We start from the raw sequence: 12,292 nt of genomic DNA, 5'->3' as shown, positions 1-12,292 counted from the left end.
AAAATCAAGATAGGAGGCCTTCCTAAAGGCTAGTTCAACAAGGAGGATACATACAATGACACTCCAGCACACATCAAAGCAGCCACCCCTAGCATTGAAGGGCCAGAAGATGATGAAGACGGGACAAATTCCACAACTAATACTCACCACACTAAAGGGCGTGCCATAATTACACATAGCACACGGATATATGAATCAACCTTCTTTGCCAATCTTACAAGCGCAAAGGGACCAAGATATGGACTCACAGAGGCTCAACTGAACCAAAAGGCAATGGATTTAGGCTGCCAGGAAGGATGGAAATTGGGCAGTATATCATGAGGGCATGGGCCTCATCAAGGGTTTTAAACCAAAAAACCCCCAATCCTAAACAGATGTATGGCTTTAATTTTCAGACTAAAATGTAGGTACCTTATCGAGCTACCTTGTGCCCTCCTTGCACGAATGTATTAGCTGGGTTTTTTTGTCCCATATACTTGTTGGGCTCCCGTGGACCTTAATAGACTCTCTCTCTCTCTCTCTCTCTCTCTCTCTCTCTCTCTCTCTCTCTCTCTCTCATTTTCACATCTACTAGACTCCCTCTAAATCGAATCCTCCCCCCTTCTACACTAGATCACGCACTTTATACCAAAGCCACATGTGATCAACTGACTTACGCTAGTAGACAAAGGGTTCTTTATGCTAAGGAATGTGCCATAATGGCTGATTTAAACCAATCTAGATTGTGGATTGTGCTCTAACTAACCAAGCGATTTGGAATTGACTCGTGGAGTAAGACCAGCCCCACAAACAGATATCTTAACATTTCTATAATATATCCAATCTTTTCAAATTTAGAAGACTAACAAAAAAGGACGAGAGCAAGAGGGGAGCAGCACAAACACAGAGAAAGAAAGAAATATATATATATATATTAACATCTTCTGAGGCCTCTAGCCTATGAGACAAAGTACACTCCAAAAATGTATCTCGTATGAGCCACCATGGGCTGACGTAGGGGCTTAGAAGGGCCCTTGCTGAGTGCTATACTAAGAAAGTCAAAAAAACAAAACTCAAAACTCAAAATCTTAAGAGAAAATAGGAGATGTCATCAACTATGATCCTAGTGCCTCCAATTGGGATGTGAAGATGAAACATCCCATGATCGGATCAAGTAACTGTCTGACCTTGAGGAGATTGACCTTCTCCGCACTTCGCAACCCGACAGAGGGAAGAGTAGAAACGGCCTACAGATGCTTGGATTCAGGAGCGCATTGCTGGAATAAGGGCTCATCAATAGGTTTTGTTAGTTTGATATATTATCTTCAAACTTGAGGCCAAAGAAATAATATTAGCAATAAGATTTATTGTATCAATAATTCATTATTAGCTCTTCATTTGATTTCACAAATAAAATTTAAAACTTGCAAAAACAAAAGTACTTCAACTGTGGAAGCACATAAACTTCGTAGCATGGTGCCATTTGGAGTCTTTTCTTGCCTTTTATGCTCCTACATGCCTAAGGGAGGTTTCACAAACAGGCGCCGAGCATTGGACCATGGGCCCAACATATCCGGCGGCTAAGGGGAAGCTTGGGCACAAGCGCATTCACAAACGGGCACTGGACAAACATATAAATCTTTAAAATCAAGCAAATGAGAAGTGGCCAAGTGGTTATCATCTACTCTTGACCGCCTCCAATTTTTTTAGGCGGCCTTAGACTACCACCCAAGAAAAATCCTCCGCCCAAACTTTATTGGGATACCACATGAGCATGTCCACGCCCATTTGTGAAACCATTTGAGGGCGGACAATCGAAATGGTAACATGCTATTCGCGGATGTCATTTTTGCTAGGATGTCCACGCCGGTTTGTGAATCATACCTAACTCCTTTCTCAAAAAGTGTTCCTTCGACGATTCCAAGAGTGTATCAAATCTCTTCCATTCCTCTAATCAAGGAATCTCAAGCTCCAACCTCTCTTGGAGTTTGTACTCATCTAATATGAAAACTTAACTATTTTCTTTGTTTACTGCTTAGATCTTGTTGACATTGTCAACCTCCACAGTCTCAAAAGAATCATCTCGTTATGACAATAAGACACTGTTCGCTGTGCTTTACGCCTAAGAACCCTTGTAAATTCTCTTAAGGTCTTTGCATGAATCAAATGATAAGGTGCCCCTCATAAAGAGTATATACCTAGATGAATTCACGAACATTCCCAAACTCATCCTCTAAAAACACAACATAGTGCAGTTTCAATCTCACGATAGTCACTCATAAGATTGAAAACCATAAACTCCATCATGCATAGCAGGGACTAGCTACTATGACATCCCCACTGACATCATCAGCGCCCAACAGTGGGTGTAGACCATAGTATAAAAGTATGCTCTCACACATACAAATCCACACACCCACACATACTTGAGCATCCATTTATACAAAGTCTTCGAACTGAGTTTCTGTCGGCACTCCGGAGATGAAGGGCAAACTCAGCCATGATGAAGGCTAGCACTAAAGGAGAAGGCTAATCAAAAAGTAGTCCAAATCTCTTCATTCAAGCTACAACTGCTTGTGAAGTCTAAACGATTTCATTTTAGTCTCTCCCAAATAAGCATGTAAATCTAAATCTAGTTGATAGGGCAACGCACCATTTAAGATAGAAAGAATTATTGCAATACCATTTAAGATAGAAAGAATTAGCGCCCCTCATAAAGAGTAATTGGAAATTGGAAGGAGATCTTGAACTTGTTGAATCGTATCTTCGCTTCCAACCTTATTCTCAAACGATGGCTTAAGATCCAGCATTTTCCCAATCCTTCGATTGAAGGAACATACATTCCAACAGGCTGATTCAGCCTAGTTCCTCTCCATTTTGTTCACATGTACTGCTGGTACATACTACAAAAGAAAGATGGTTCATTTCGTATGTGTGTATCGCCCACTGAACAAAATGACCATCAAGAACAGGTTTCCAATTCTACGCATCGATGATGTGCTAGACCAGTTAAATGAGGCTTCAATTTTCAGCAGGATAGACTTAAAGAGTGGTTATCACCAAGTGAGAATACAGCCTCAAGACGTGCACAAGACAACGTTTCGCACTACTTTTGGGTTGCATGATTATCTGGTGATGCCTTTTGGATTGACTAATGCCCCGGCTACCTTCAATAGAATGATGGATCGTATCTTCCGACCCTATAGACAGTTCACAAGAACCTTCTTCGATGACATTATTGTCTTCTCTAAGTCCGAAGAAGAGCACAAGGAACATCTTGCTATAGTTTTCCGAGAGCTGTGAAATCATCAGCTCTATGCAAACAACAAGAAGAGTGAATTCTTCCTGGAAGAGATCCATTATTTGGGGCATATAAAGAATACGGATGGATCTGACAAAGATCCAAGGCATTCAGGAGTGGCCAAAGCTGAAGACTGTGCATTCAGTTGGAATTGAAAGGGTTTAAAGGGCCTTGCACTTCCCCTTTTTCTTTGTTACAGTTATCTTTGTTGGAGAGAGGATCTAAGGCTCTTTCTTGAATTTGCTTATCTTTCCTAGCAACTTTAAGTTTTTCTTTGAAGACATGTTTGCTTTTGTTTACAAAATATATTACGACTCAATCATATGTAAAAGTTGTATGCAAAGGAAAAACTCAAAAATGAAGAAGAGGGGAGAGAGAGAGAGAGAGAGAGAGAGAGAAAGAAAGAAAGAAAGAAAGTGTATTATTGTCCACTAAAGGCCAAAATGGGCCCATGGGACATCAAGAACTCTGCATACAAGATAGCACAAAATCAACGTGCCACAAAGAAGAGGCATCGTCGAATATCGTCTAAGTGCTATGCAATACAATGCAAGTGAAAGTACATAATGTCAAATCTGAGCCTAAATACAAAGTAAACTAGATGCAAGAAAACCACCCCTGGGTGCAAAATGGGGGGATGAGTACAATATGCCAATGCAAAGATACAAGTCCAGGTGTCACGGAGTCTGAGAACCAAAATAATACTGAAAATCCTGTCCATCGACTCTGCCTCCTGCTATGAGAGTACAAATCTGAGCAAAGGTGAGGTGAGCGGCTGGTGGGGCGAGATCTCCATGAGTAAGTCTCCTCCAAAAAGCTGCCATCATTCTGGATCGTCTGGAGATGAAGCGGCGAGTACGTCCCCTATGTAACAAGATCCTGCGGCGTCTACAAACCATCTCATATGTACATCCACAAGGTGGAGGCATGTGTCCTATGTGAGCTCTGACCTCCTCATGCTCCTCCTGGTCTCTATCCTCTGGTATAGCGTGTGCCTGAGCTCTATCAGGCTGGGCTCTATCACGCTCCGGTCTGTGCTGATGGTCTCTGAGGTAGTCTCGTCAAAGCATAGTGGCCTCCCTGACATAAAGAGCTAGGCAATGCTGATCCTCGTAGTCCATCACTCGTGAGAGAGGTCCAAAACCATTCGTAAAGAGACAGTGGAATCTACCTCTGAGCTCATAATATAGCGGGCATCTACAAATGAAATGCTCCTCTGACTCCAGCTCTCCCATGGTGCGACAAGGGCAGATCCTGGTCTCTCGGCCTGGTCGCCATCCATCCTCCATGCGTCGCATCCTACCAACCTCTATCTCGAGCTGATGCGAAGAGACTCTAAGCTGGCCAAGGGCAATCCTCAGTGAGTGGGACATGTGGATACCTGTATAGCCTGGTGGAATGACAAACCCGTCCTCTGAGATCCGAAGGAAGTGGTCACGATATGTGGCGAAGGAAGTGGTCACGATATGTGGCCGTCTTCGTCGAAAGCTGCGTGGGATAAATCGAAGTGCGATACGTATGAAGCTGCAGCAAGTCTGCTCTCGTGACCTGGCTAAGCTCGTGGCGAGTCAACTCGAGATGAGGGGCATCCATGCTGTATCGGAAGAGAGGCAGTCTATCCATGTCTAGTCCAAGAGATGTGAGCCACCTAGTGAGTCTGAAGTACCAGCAGTATCGGGCCCCAGATCGTGCCAACTCCATAGAAGATGCAAGCGCTAACCATTGCAGCCGAGCTCTGCCTGCTGCTGAGTCTCCAAACTCCCTAACCCTGTGCAAATACATGACCGATTGAAACGCTGCATCCAATGCAAGGGGAGTAGCTCCAAACTCTGCTAGCATGATCTCGTGCGGAACTGTAGCCTTGGCCCTAATGAGCCGAGAGAACATGATGATCTGTAACCTCTCTACTCGTCTCCAATCTGCAGCGCCGAGGTCTCCTGCCCAAAAAGGAGCTGCATACATCGCAGCTGGTTTCACCAATATATCAAAAAGCAAGGATTTCGTATCGGGATGCTGAAAGTGGGACTGAAAACACTGACGCTCAAGATGAGCCAACGAAGCATACCCTTTACTAATCCTATCTCGTGCTGCATATGTCATGGTGAAGACCGGTCCCCTGAAAACTGCCCCCAAATAAGTGTACTCTCTAACAAGCTCAATGGGCTGTCCGTCATAAGTGAAGCAAAACTCATCCGTGCTGTAAATACGATCAGAGGTGTTGAAAACCATAACCTTGGTCTTGCCAAGGTTTACGGTCAACCCCCTGTCCTGGCAAAACCTGTGGAGTGCCTCAATATGTGCCTGGAGGCCCTGAGCAGTAGAGGAAATGAGAACCACATCGTCCGCATACAGGAGGATAGGAATGGAGGATCCTGAGAGAGTAGAGCCCACACCGCCTGTCATCTGTACAAACATCTCTAGCTCATCAATATATAATCCAAAGAGAGTAGGAGAGAGCGGGCAACCCTGCTTCACCCCAATCGTGCTGCATACCTCCTCTGAGAGCCCCTCACGTGTCTGAACCCGACCAGTGACCCTCTCATACAAAGCCATGATAGCCCACTGTATCTCTCCACTGAAGCCCATCTGACGAATCCTCTGAAACAATCTGAATCGCGGAACTGTGTCAAATGCCTTCCTGAAGTCCACGAAGCAACAATAAAGCCGTTGCCTTCGTGACTTCGCCTCCTCTACCAGTGCCCTGAGTGTGAGGATGTGGTCAAGTGTCGAATGATCCCTACGAAATCCAGCCTGCCCTCTGGCTCTGAGTCTTGTCGTCTCAGCATGGTCATTTATACGGCTTTCCAAAACTAATGCATAGATCTTGGCCATAACGTGGCCAATCATGATGGTCCTGTAATTCGACGGCTCCATAGGGTCCCCCGACTTGTGGATAGGTACTGTGGTATTGCCTAACCAGGATTGTGGTAGGCCTGTACAAACAGACTCATTGAAGAGACGGGAAAGAACAAAATCTAAGGCATCAATCCCATGGATTACATACTCCGCTTGCAATCCATCATGATCCTTAGCTCTCCCGTTCTTCAATCGGTGGACTGCTGCACGGACACTCTCTGGTGTGAAGAGACTAGATGAAGCTGGCCTAGGGGTATGGGATAAATCGATAGCTGGCTAATCTGAAACATCGTATAGAGCTGAAATATATGCAGACCAGACACGTGGATCTGTGAGGGGGCTCTGAGACTTCAAGCGGAGGAATTTTCTCCAGAATTCCTTGGAGTCACAGCTGAAAAGCAAGCTTCTCAGCTCCTCCTCATTCCGGGCTAGAAATTGGCGTTTCTTGCGCCTAACCAACCGCTTGTAGTCTCTCTTGGTTTCGGCAAGGAGGGGAGACTTCTCCTTGGTCTCAAGGTGAAGTTTCCTGCGGAGTTCCTTACACTCCTCGTCATACCAACCGTTGCAAGGAACAAGACCAACCGGTGGGGGACTAGACGAATGACATGTGGCAGGGAACGACATGTGAGCGGCAGAAACGAGTGAAGTATGTACAAGTTCCCACCGGTCCTGCGTGGATGGTAGAGCATCTAATAGATGAGGACGGAGTAGGCGGCTGAGGTTCTGGCTATATACATCATCGAACTGGTGGTCGAAATGAACCTCATAATAGGGTTGGCGGTCGTGATAACGAGGGGGGGGTGGGTCATGGGAGACATGAGTCAAAGTAAAGTGGATGAGTGCATGGTCGGCAGAGGGCATGAAGGGGCTAACAATAAGGCTATGGATGGAAGGAACTAGAGTCGGGGGACCTATGATGTAGTTGATCACACTAGTACCACGCCCAAAAGCAGAAGAGAATGTAGGCATGGAAGACTGTGGCCACCTGGACAAGCCGTTATAAATGACCATACCGTGCGAGGTGAGGAGCTCCAGTAACTGACGTCCCTGATCTGTGGGCTGTACTGTGCAGTCTGATGAAGTCCGACAGAGGCTATCATCGTGAAATGCTGGGAGTATGACCGGATCCTCCATGAAGTCATAAGTGAGGGCCTGTCTGTCTGAGGTCCTCACGTTGAAGTCTCCTAAAAGGATGACTTCTCCGCGATGTGAAAAATCTACAATGTCCGCTGAGAGATCCTCAAATATGGACTGGCCTGGTCCAGTGGAAGAATAGATCGACTGCGCCGGGGGGAAGTAGCAAACTGCAATAAAAAGATCTCACTGAGGGGCTTTGCGGCGGATGCGTACCCACAAGAATCGGGCATGTGAATCCGCTCTCTCCACTGTGATGATCCGATCGAGATGCTCTCTGTACAAAATGGCCACTCCTCCAGATCCTCTCACTCCAAATGTCCGAGTGTGCTGCCTGAAAGCAGATCTCCATGTATACCCTCTCACTCGTGGCAAAGGTCTCTCTGGACTCTCGTGTGTCTCCGTGAAAAAGATGATATCTCTCCCAAAGAATGCTCCCCGTAGATTGCCTGGCTGTGCTGTAAAAGAACCATTGCAGTTCCATACAGCGATGCGTAGACTATCTGACGGGTGGTGTGTCCCATGGGCCCTGTCCCGTCAAGCGGTCGGAGCAGGAGGTGGAGGTGGGGCTATATCTGCTGGTCTGCCATCTCTAAGCACTGTGGGAGCACGCCTCAAGGTACCTGTGATGAGTCTGCCATCCCTGATCACTGCCCACTTGCCTTGAGCTCGGGCTGCATCTCTCTGAGGCATGAGCGCCTTGCGCTCCTCAACCTATATCTGAGTCAGATCCTCGTCCATGGAAATCTGTGGGTGGTCTCTGAGTGTCCCTCTCCTCCTGAGGGCAGCTAGACGTGCCTGGGCATCTCTGAATCTGATAATGAGGGGCTGCTCTCTAGTACGATCCCTCCCGACTCTATATGCTCCTACTATGCCATGATCCTGTACTCCCAATGTCTGAGAGACAAAGGTCACAGCCTGTGTCATCGTGGACTCTGTTGCCGAGGGCAAGATACCACGAATGCGAATGTTGAGGGCCTTTGTGGCCCTCTGTTGTGACTCGGCCAATGTAGCTGATACAGTCGATCTCTGAGAGAGAGAGAGAGAGAGAGAGTCACCTTTTGCAGTTCGCAAAAAGTCGTATACAGAGGTAAAAGTTCAAAAAAAAAAGAGAGAGAGTGACAGAGAGAGAGAGAGCGATAGAGAGCGGGAGGAAATCCTTATATACTGGGTAATGTTTCAAACCCAGAGGAACGAGAATTGCTGCTTTCATGGGGGCAAAGTCACAGACTAGCAAGCACTGATTTTATTTGATCCAGGAGCTGCAGATAACTTTATATCAGAGGATTTAGCCCTGAGGCTGGGAATAAATACAGAGGAGTTGGACAGGGCTCTAGATGCTGACCAGATACTTGAGCCAGTCACTCGCTTGATATGGAAGCTCCATCTTCATGTACAGAGTTATGTGGGTCAGGAAGACTTCTTCATTTCTCCACTGAAACATGATGTAGTCTTGGGTATGCCTTGGTTCCATGGCAAGGCAGTGAAGTTGACTCTTCTTGAGAGAGTGTTGGAGTGTGTACATAGGAGCGAAGTACATCATGTGGTTGTGTGGTTGCTAGGAATAAAGGGGAAACTATTCCCATTGTATCAAATAGTTCTATTGGAAAAGAAAGAAAGCCTGCAGCTTCAGCTTACATGGTTTTTGTAAAAGAGAGAGATGTTGAAATGCATGCTGAAATAAGTGAGGTAGATCAGAATAAATTTCAGTTTCTTGAAAATTTTAAAGATTGCTTTTCTGACGCTTTGCCAAGGGAGTTACCCCCTGAGAGACCTGAGGATCATGGCATAGGACTCATTCCTGGCAGTGAGCCACCCAATAGGCCCCCATACAGAGTTAGTGCAACTCAAGGAGAAAAAATTATGGCCCAGGTGCAGGTCGAGGGAAGAAATGGAAAGGACAGGTGGGTTTGAAAAGAAGGCACAAAACAACCACCAGCATCAAACTAGGAAGCAAGAAGCAAAGAAACGTTATTTGGAATTGCTATCGCTTGGAAGATCCCGTACAAGAATTATCAAGGCTGTCGTGCTGGATCATCAATTTGGTAAAGAAACGCAAAATAACGCACCTGACGATTAGGATCTTTCGAACGGTGTGCTGAAAGAAAAGCTATTGCCATGAAGTAATCATCCCAAGACAAATATCTGCAGCCATAAAAATTAACAGATTGAGCGGTCATAAAGAGCTCCTTGCAGTACCGACTCTTACTCAGTAAATTTATGAACTTCATGTGGACTTGCAATTGAGCTGGATGATACAATTAGGAACAATGGCAGACTGAACCGTGCTCACCCTTTGCGTTTGGAAGGATCAAAGGGGTCTGCTTTGATTCCACCATTGGATACGACAGTTTCCCGTGGAACGACGGTCGAAAACAATGCGCTACTTTGTTTCGTCGCTGTCTCCTCATCAAGACCACCATCGTCAGCTTGAGAGTTTACGTGTTGGCGATCGGCATCCGGGCTGAAGCTCTTCGTCGGAACAATGTCGCTTCGATGAGCAGCAACAGAGTCACTCTGTGGAACGGAACCAGCACAAGCTACACGACGGCCGCGACAATTGGCAGCATGCTGCATGTGCAATCATTCAAAGCAAAGCAAGCGAGAATCATCGAAATGGGGAATGTGGTGGGAAGCGCAACTCGAATCGCAACAGGATTCGGAGCATACCAGAGCAAAAGGGAGAGGGGACAGGGCGTTGAATGGCAAGCAGAAGCGAAGCAGGAGGGCAAGAGAAGCACCGAGAAGAGCAGCGAGGGAGAGAGGGGACAGGGCGTTGAATGGCAAGCAGAAGCGAAGCAGGAGGGCAAGAGAAGCACCGAGAAGAGCAGCGAGGGAGGCGAGCATCCATTCCCTGCAAGTGAGCGAGGCAGGCTCCATAGCTGCGAGCTTGCTTAATGCTTGATAGTTGGAGAACTCCATAGCTACCCTTGGCGGGAAGAAGAAGAAGAAGATGAGATTGGTGTTTGCAAACCAAGAATTTCAAATTGGGACACTGGTTGTGGAGACGTTAAGGGTCAACTGAGCAGGTAGCAAAAAAAAACCAATCGATCACAAGGGCAAACATTAACTCCCGCGTGAACAAACCCTCAGAGCGTTTTCTATTCCTGCTTGACTGCAGCTCTCTGATTCATTATTTCCCATATCCCTAAAATAACCGCTTGGTTGCCATTACGTTGTATAGCTGTTGCTTGTGTTCAATTGAGCTTGCCTCTAGAGTACACTTGTAAACACTTTACACAAGCGTGTCTTCCCCAGAACCCCACTGCTTCTCTCTCCCATCCTGCGCGATAACACAGTTGGTGGACTGCCACCATTTCGGTATTCTATCAGCACCGCTTGATTGCAGCAAGTCGACCTCTCCGTTTCACAGGGATTTCTCATTGCGCAGCTCGCCAAGCATTTTCCAGTACACACTGTGAGAGTTCCACAAATCCATCCACACCTTGATACCCTTCTTATGTAGGTTTCTTGCCCGTGGTGCCATGCCAAGGGCTCCCCTCTCCTACCCCTGGCTCTGCTCCACCAGATGGTCTCATACCAACTACTATCGCCTGTAAGGCCCTTTTCTGTCTTTCCAACTCAGGGTTTCGAAACATTCTTTTGGGGCTTAGTCAAACCCCAGATCATATATGAGCCAATGATTCGCACTGGGAAAATCTGACAGGAGTCTTTCGTACCATCCTAAGCACATCCCACTCCAAAGCCTCAACTTTGCTTTATCTCTTGCCTTAAACCACTCAACACATTGTCGCAAGGTGACTCTTATACCCAACAGTAGCACCCAGGTACCTCACTATTTCTCCCCTGGGTACTACTACTAGTACCCCTAGGTCCTTGATCCAGTCGTAGATCTGGGCTAGTCCTTTGCAGAATCATCTTTACCAGCTGCATTGCGACCATGATGCCTTGCAAAACATTGATGACATCAACTCCGTAAGCTTTTCTACACTCGGCCTATCTTCCTGAACTATCGAGATACTGTCGTCAGCGAAGAGCTAACTGCACATCTGTTGACCAGAAGGGAGAGTAAGGCCTTTGATTGTCCTGTCATTGACCTCCTTCTTAAGCGCATGAATCAAAGGACCTGTGCATAGGGCGAACAGTAAGGGGCTAGCGGGCACCCCTAATGAGCTGACCTTTCTGGGTTGAAAGCGACCAACCGCGCCACCCTTAAGGCACAAAATTGTAGCTGCATTTCCAAACAAGCACTTCACGTTTTTACCGAACTCTTGTCCAAATCCCAAGCGATCGAGGATTAGCAAAATGTAATCCCATCCAATCCTGTCCTAGGCCTTATCAAGGTCTATTCCGAGCATGAGAACACTCTAGCGCAGTGGCCACCTTCAAGATATTTTCGTAGATATCACGGCCTCTAACAAAGCCATTCTACTATGCTGGCAAGGGCTTTAACAATGATCTTATATGATGTGTTTAGCGTTGTGATCACCCTCCAGTCATTCCCAACTCTTGGCCTGCTTTGTCTTTTGGGGAATGATTTCATAAGGCCCGAATTGACGTCGTCAAAAAGTGTCCCTACACTCACCAACCTAAGATGTCCTAGAAAAACTTTGTAAAATTCAACCGCTAGGCTGCCCGGCCGAGGTGCTTCATCATCTGCCATGGTATTTAGTGCTTACTAAATGGCTTGGCTAAGATTCTTCTCTGATACTCTGAAACCCTTAGCACAAGAACCTCCAAAATCTTTGATGTATTCACTTTCCATTCCTCGCCTTGTACAGCCTATTTGCTAGCTGTAGCACTTAAGGTTTGCTGGAAGACTTCAACAATATGCCAAAAGTATGACACTAGGTTCCCTTGCTTATCCTCTACTCTGTAAATCAGCTCCCTTTGTTGATTTTTCCTTATAGCTTGGAAAGCAGTCTTAGAGGGGTGACCGCCCACTCTAAGCCATAATTGTCAGCTTGTGATGAGAGCCTGCTCGGCCTCGATGACCTCCCAATCATGCACGGCCAAGTCCACTTCGACTTGCACCATGGCTAAAATATGATCTTTCGGCGT

At 46.4% G+C, this 12,292-nt stretch overlaps 1 protein-coding gene across 1 annotated transcript in view; it reads right to left on the bottom strand.

Moving 5' to 3' along the window:
* Positions 1-10,192, bottom strand: part of LOC147893734 (Cytidine/deoxycytidylate deaminase family protein) — a 44,474-nt gene extending 34,282 nt beyond the window's left edge. The window contains exons 1-3 of the mRNA XM_087386350.1: positions 9,941-10,192; positions 9,564-9,841; positions 9,340-9,415 (exon numbers count right to left, since the gene is read on the bottom strand). Of these exons, the coding sequence (XP_087242476.1) occupies positions 9,340-9,415; positions 9,564-9,841; positions 9,941-10,192 (606 nt within the window). The remainder of the gene's footprint in view (positions 1-9,339; positions 9,416-9,563; positions 9,842-9,940) is intronic.
* Positions 10,193-12,292: the final 2,100 nt, after the last annotated feature.

Source organism: Dipteris shenzhenensis, chromosome 15 (assembly GCF_047967505.1).
Source record: "Dipteris shenzhenensis isolate YYH24624 ecotype China chromosome 15, Dip_SZ_1.0, whole genome shotgun sequence".
Lineage (NCBI taxonomy): Eukaryota > Viridiplantae > Streptophyta > Polypodiopsida > Gleicheniales > Dipteridaceae > Dipteris > Dipteris shenzhenensis.
The sequence above is the reverse complement of the archived record's forward strand: the minus strand, read 5'-3'. Positions and strand labels throughout refer to the sequence as shown.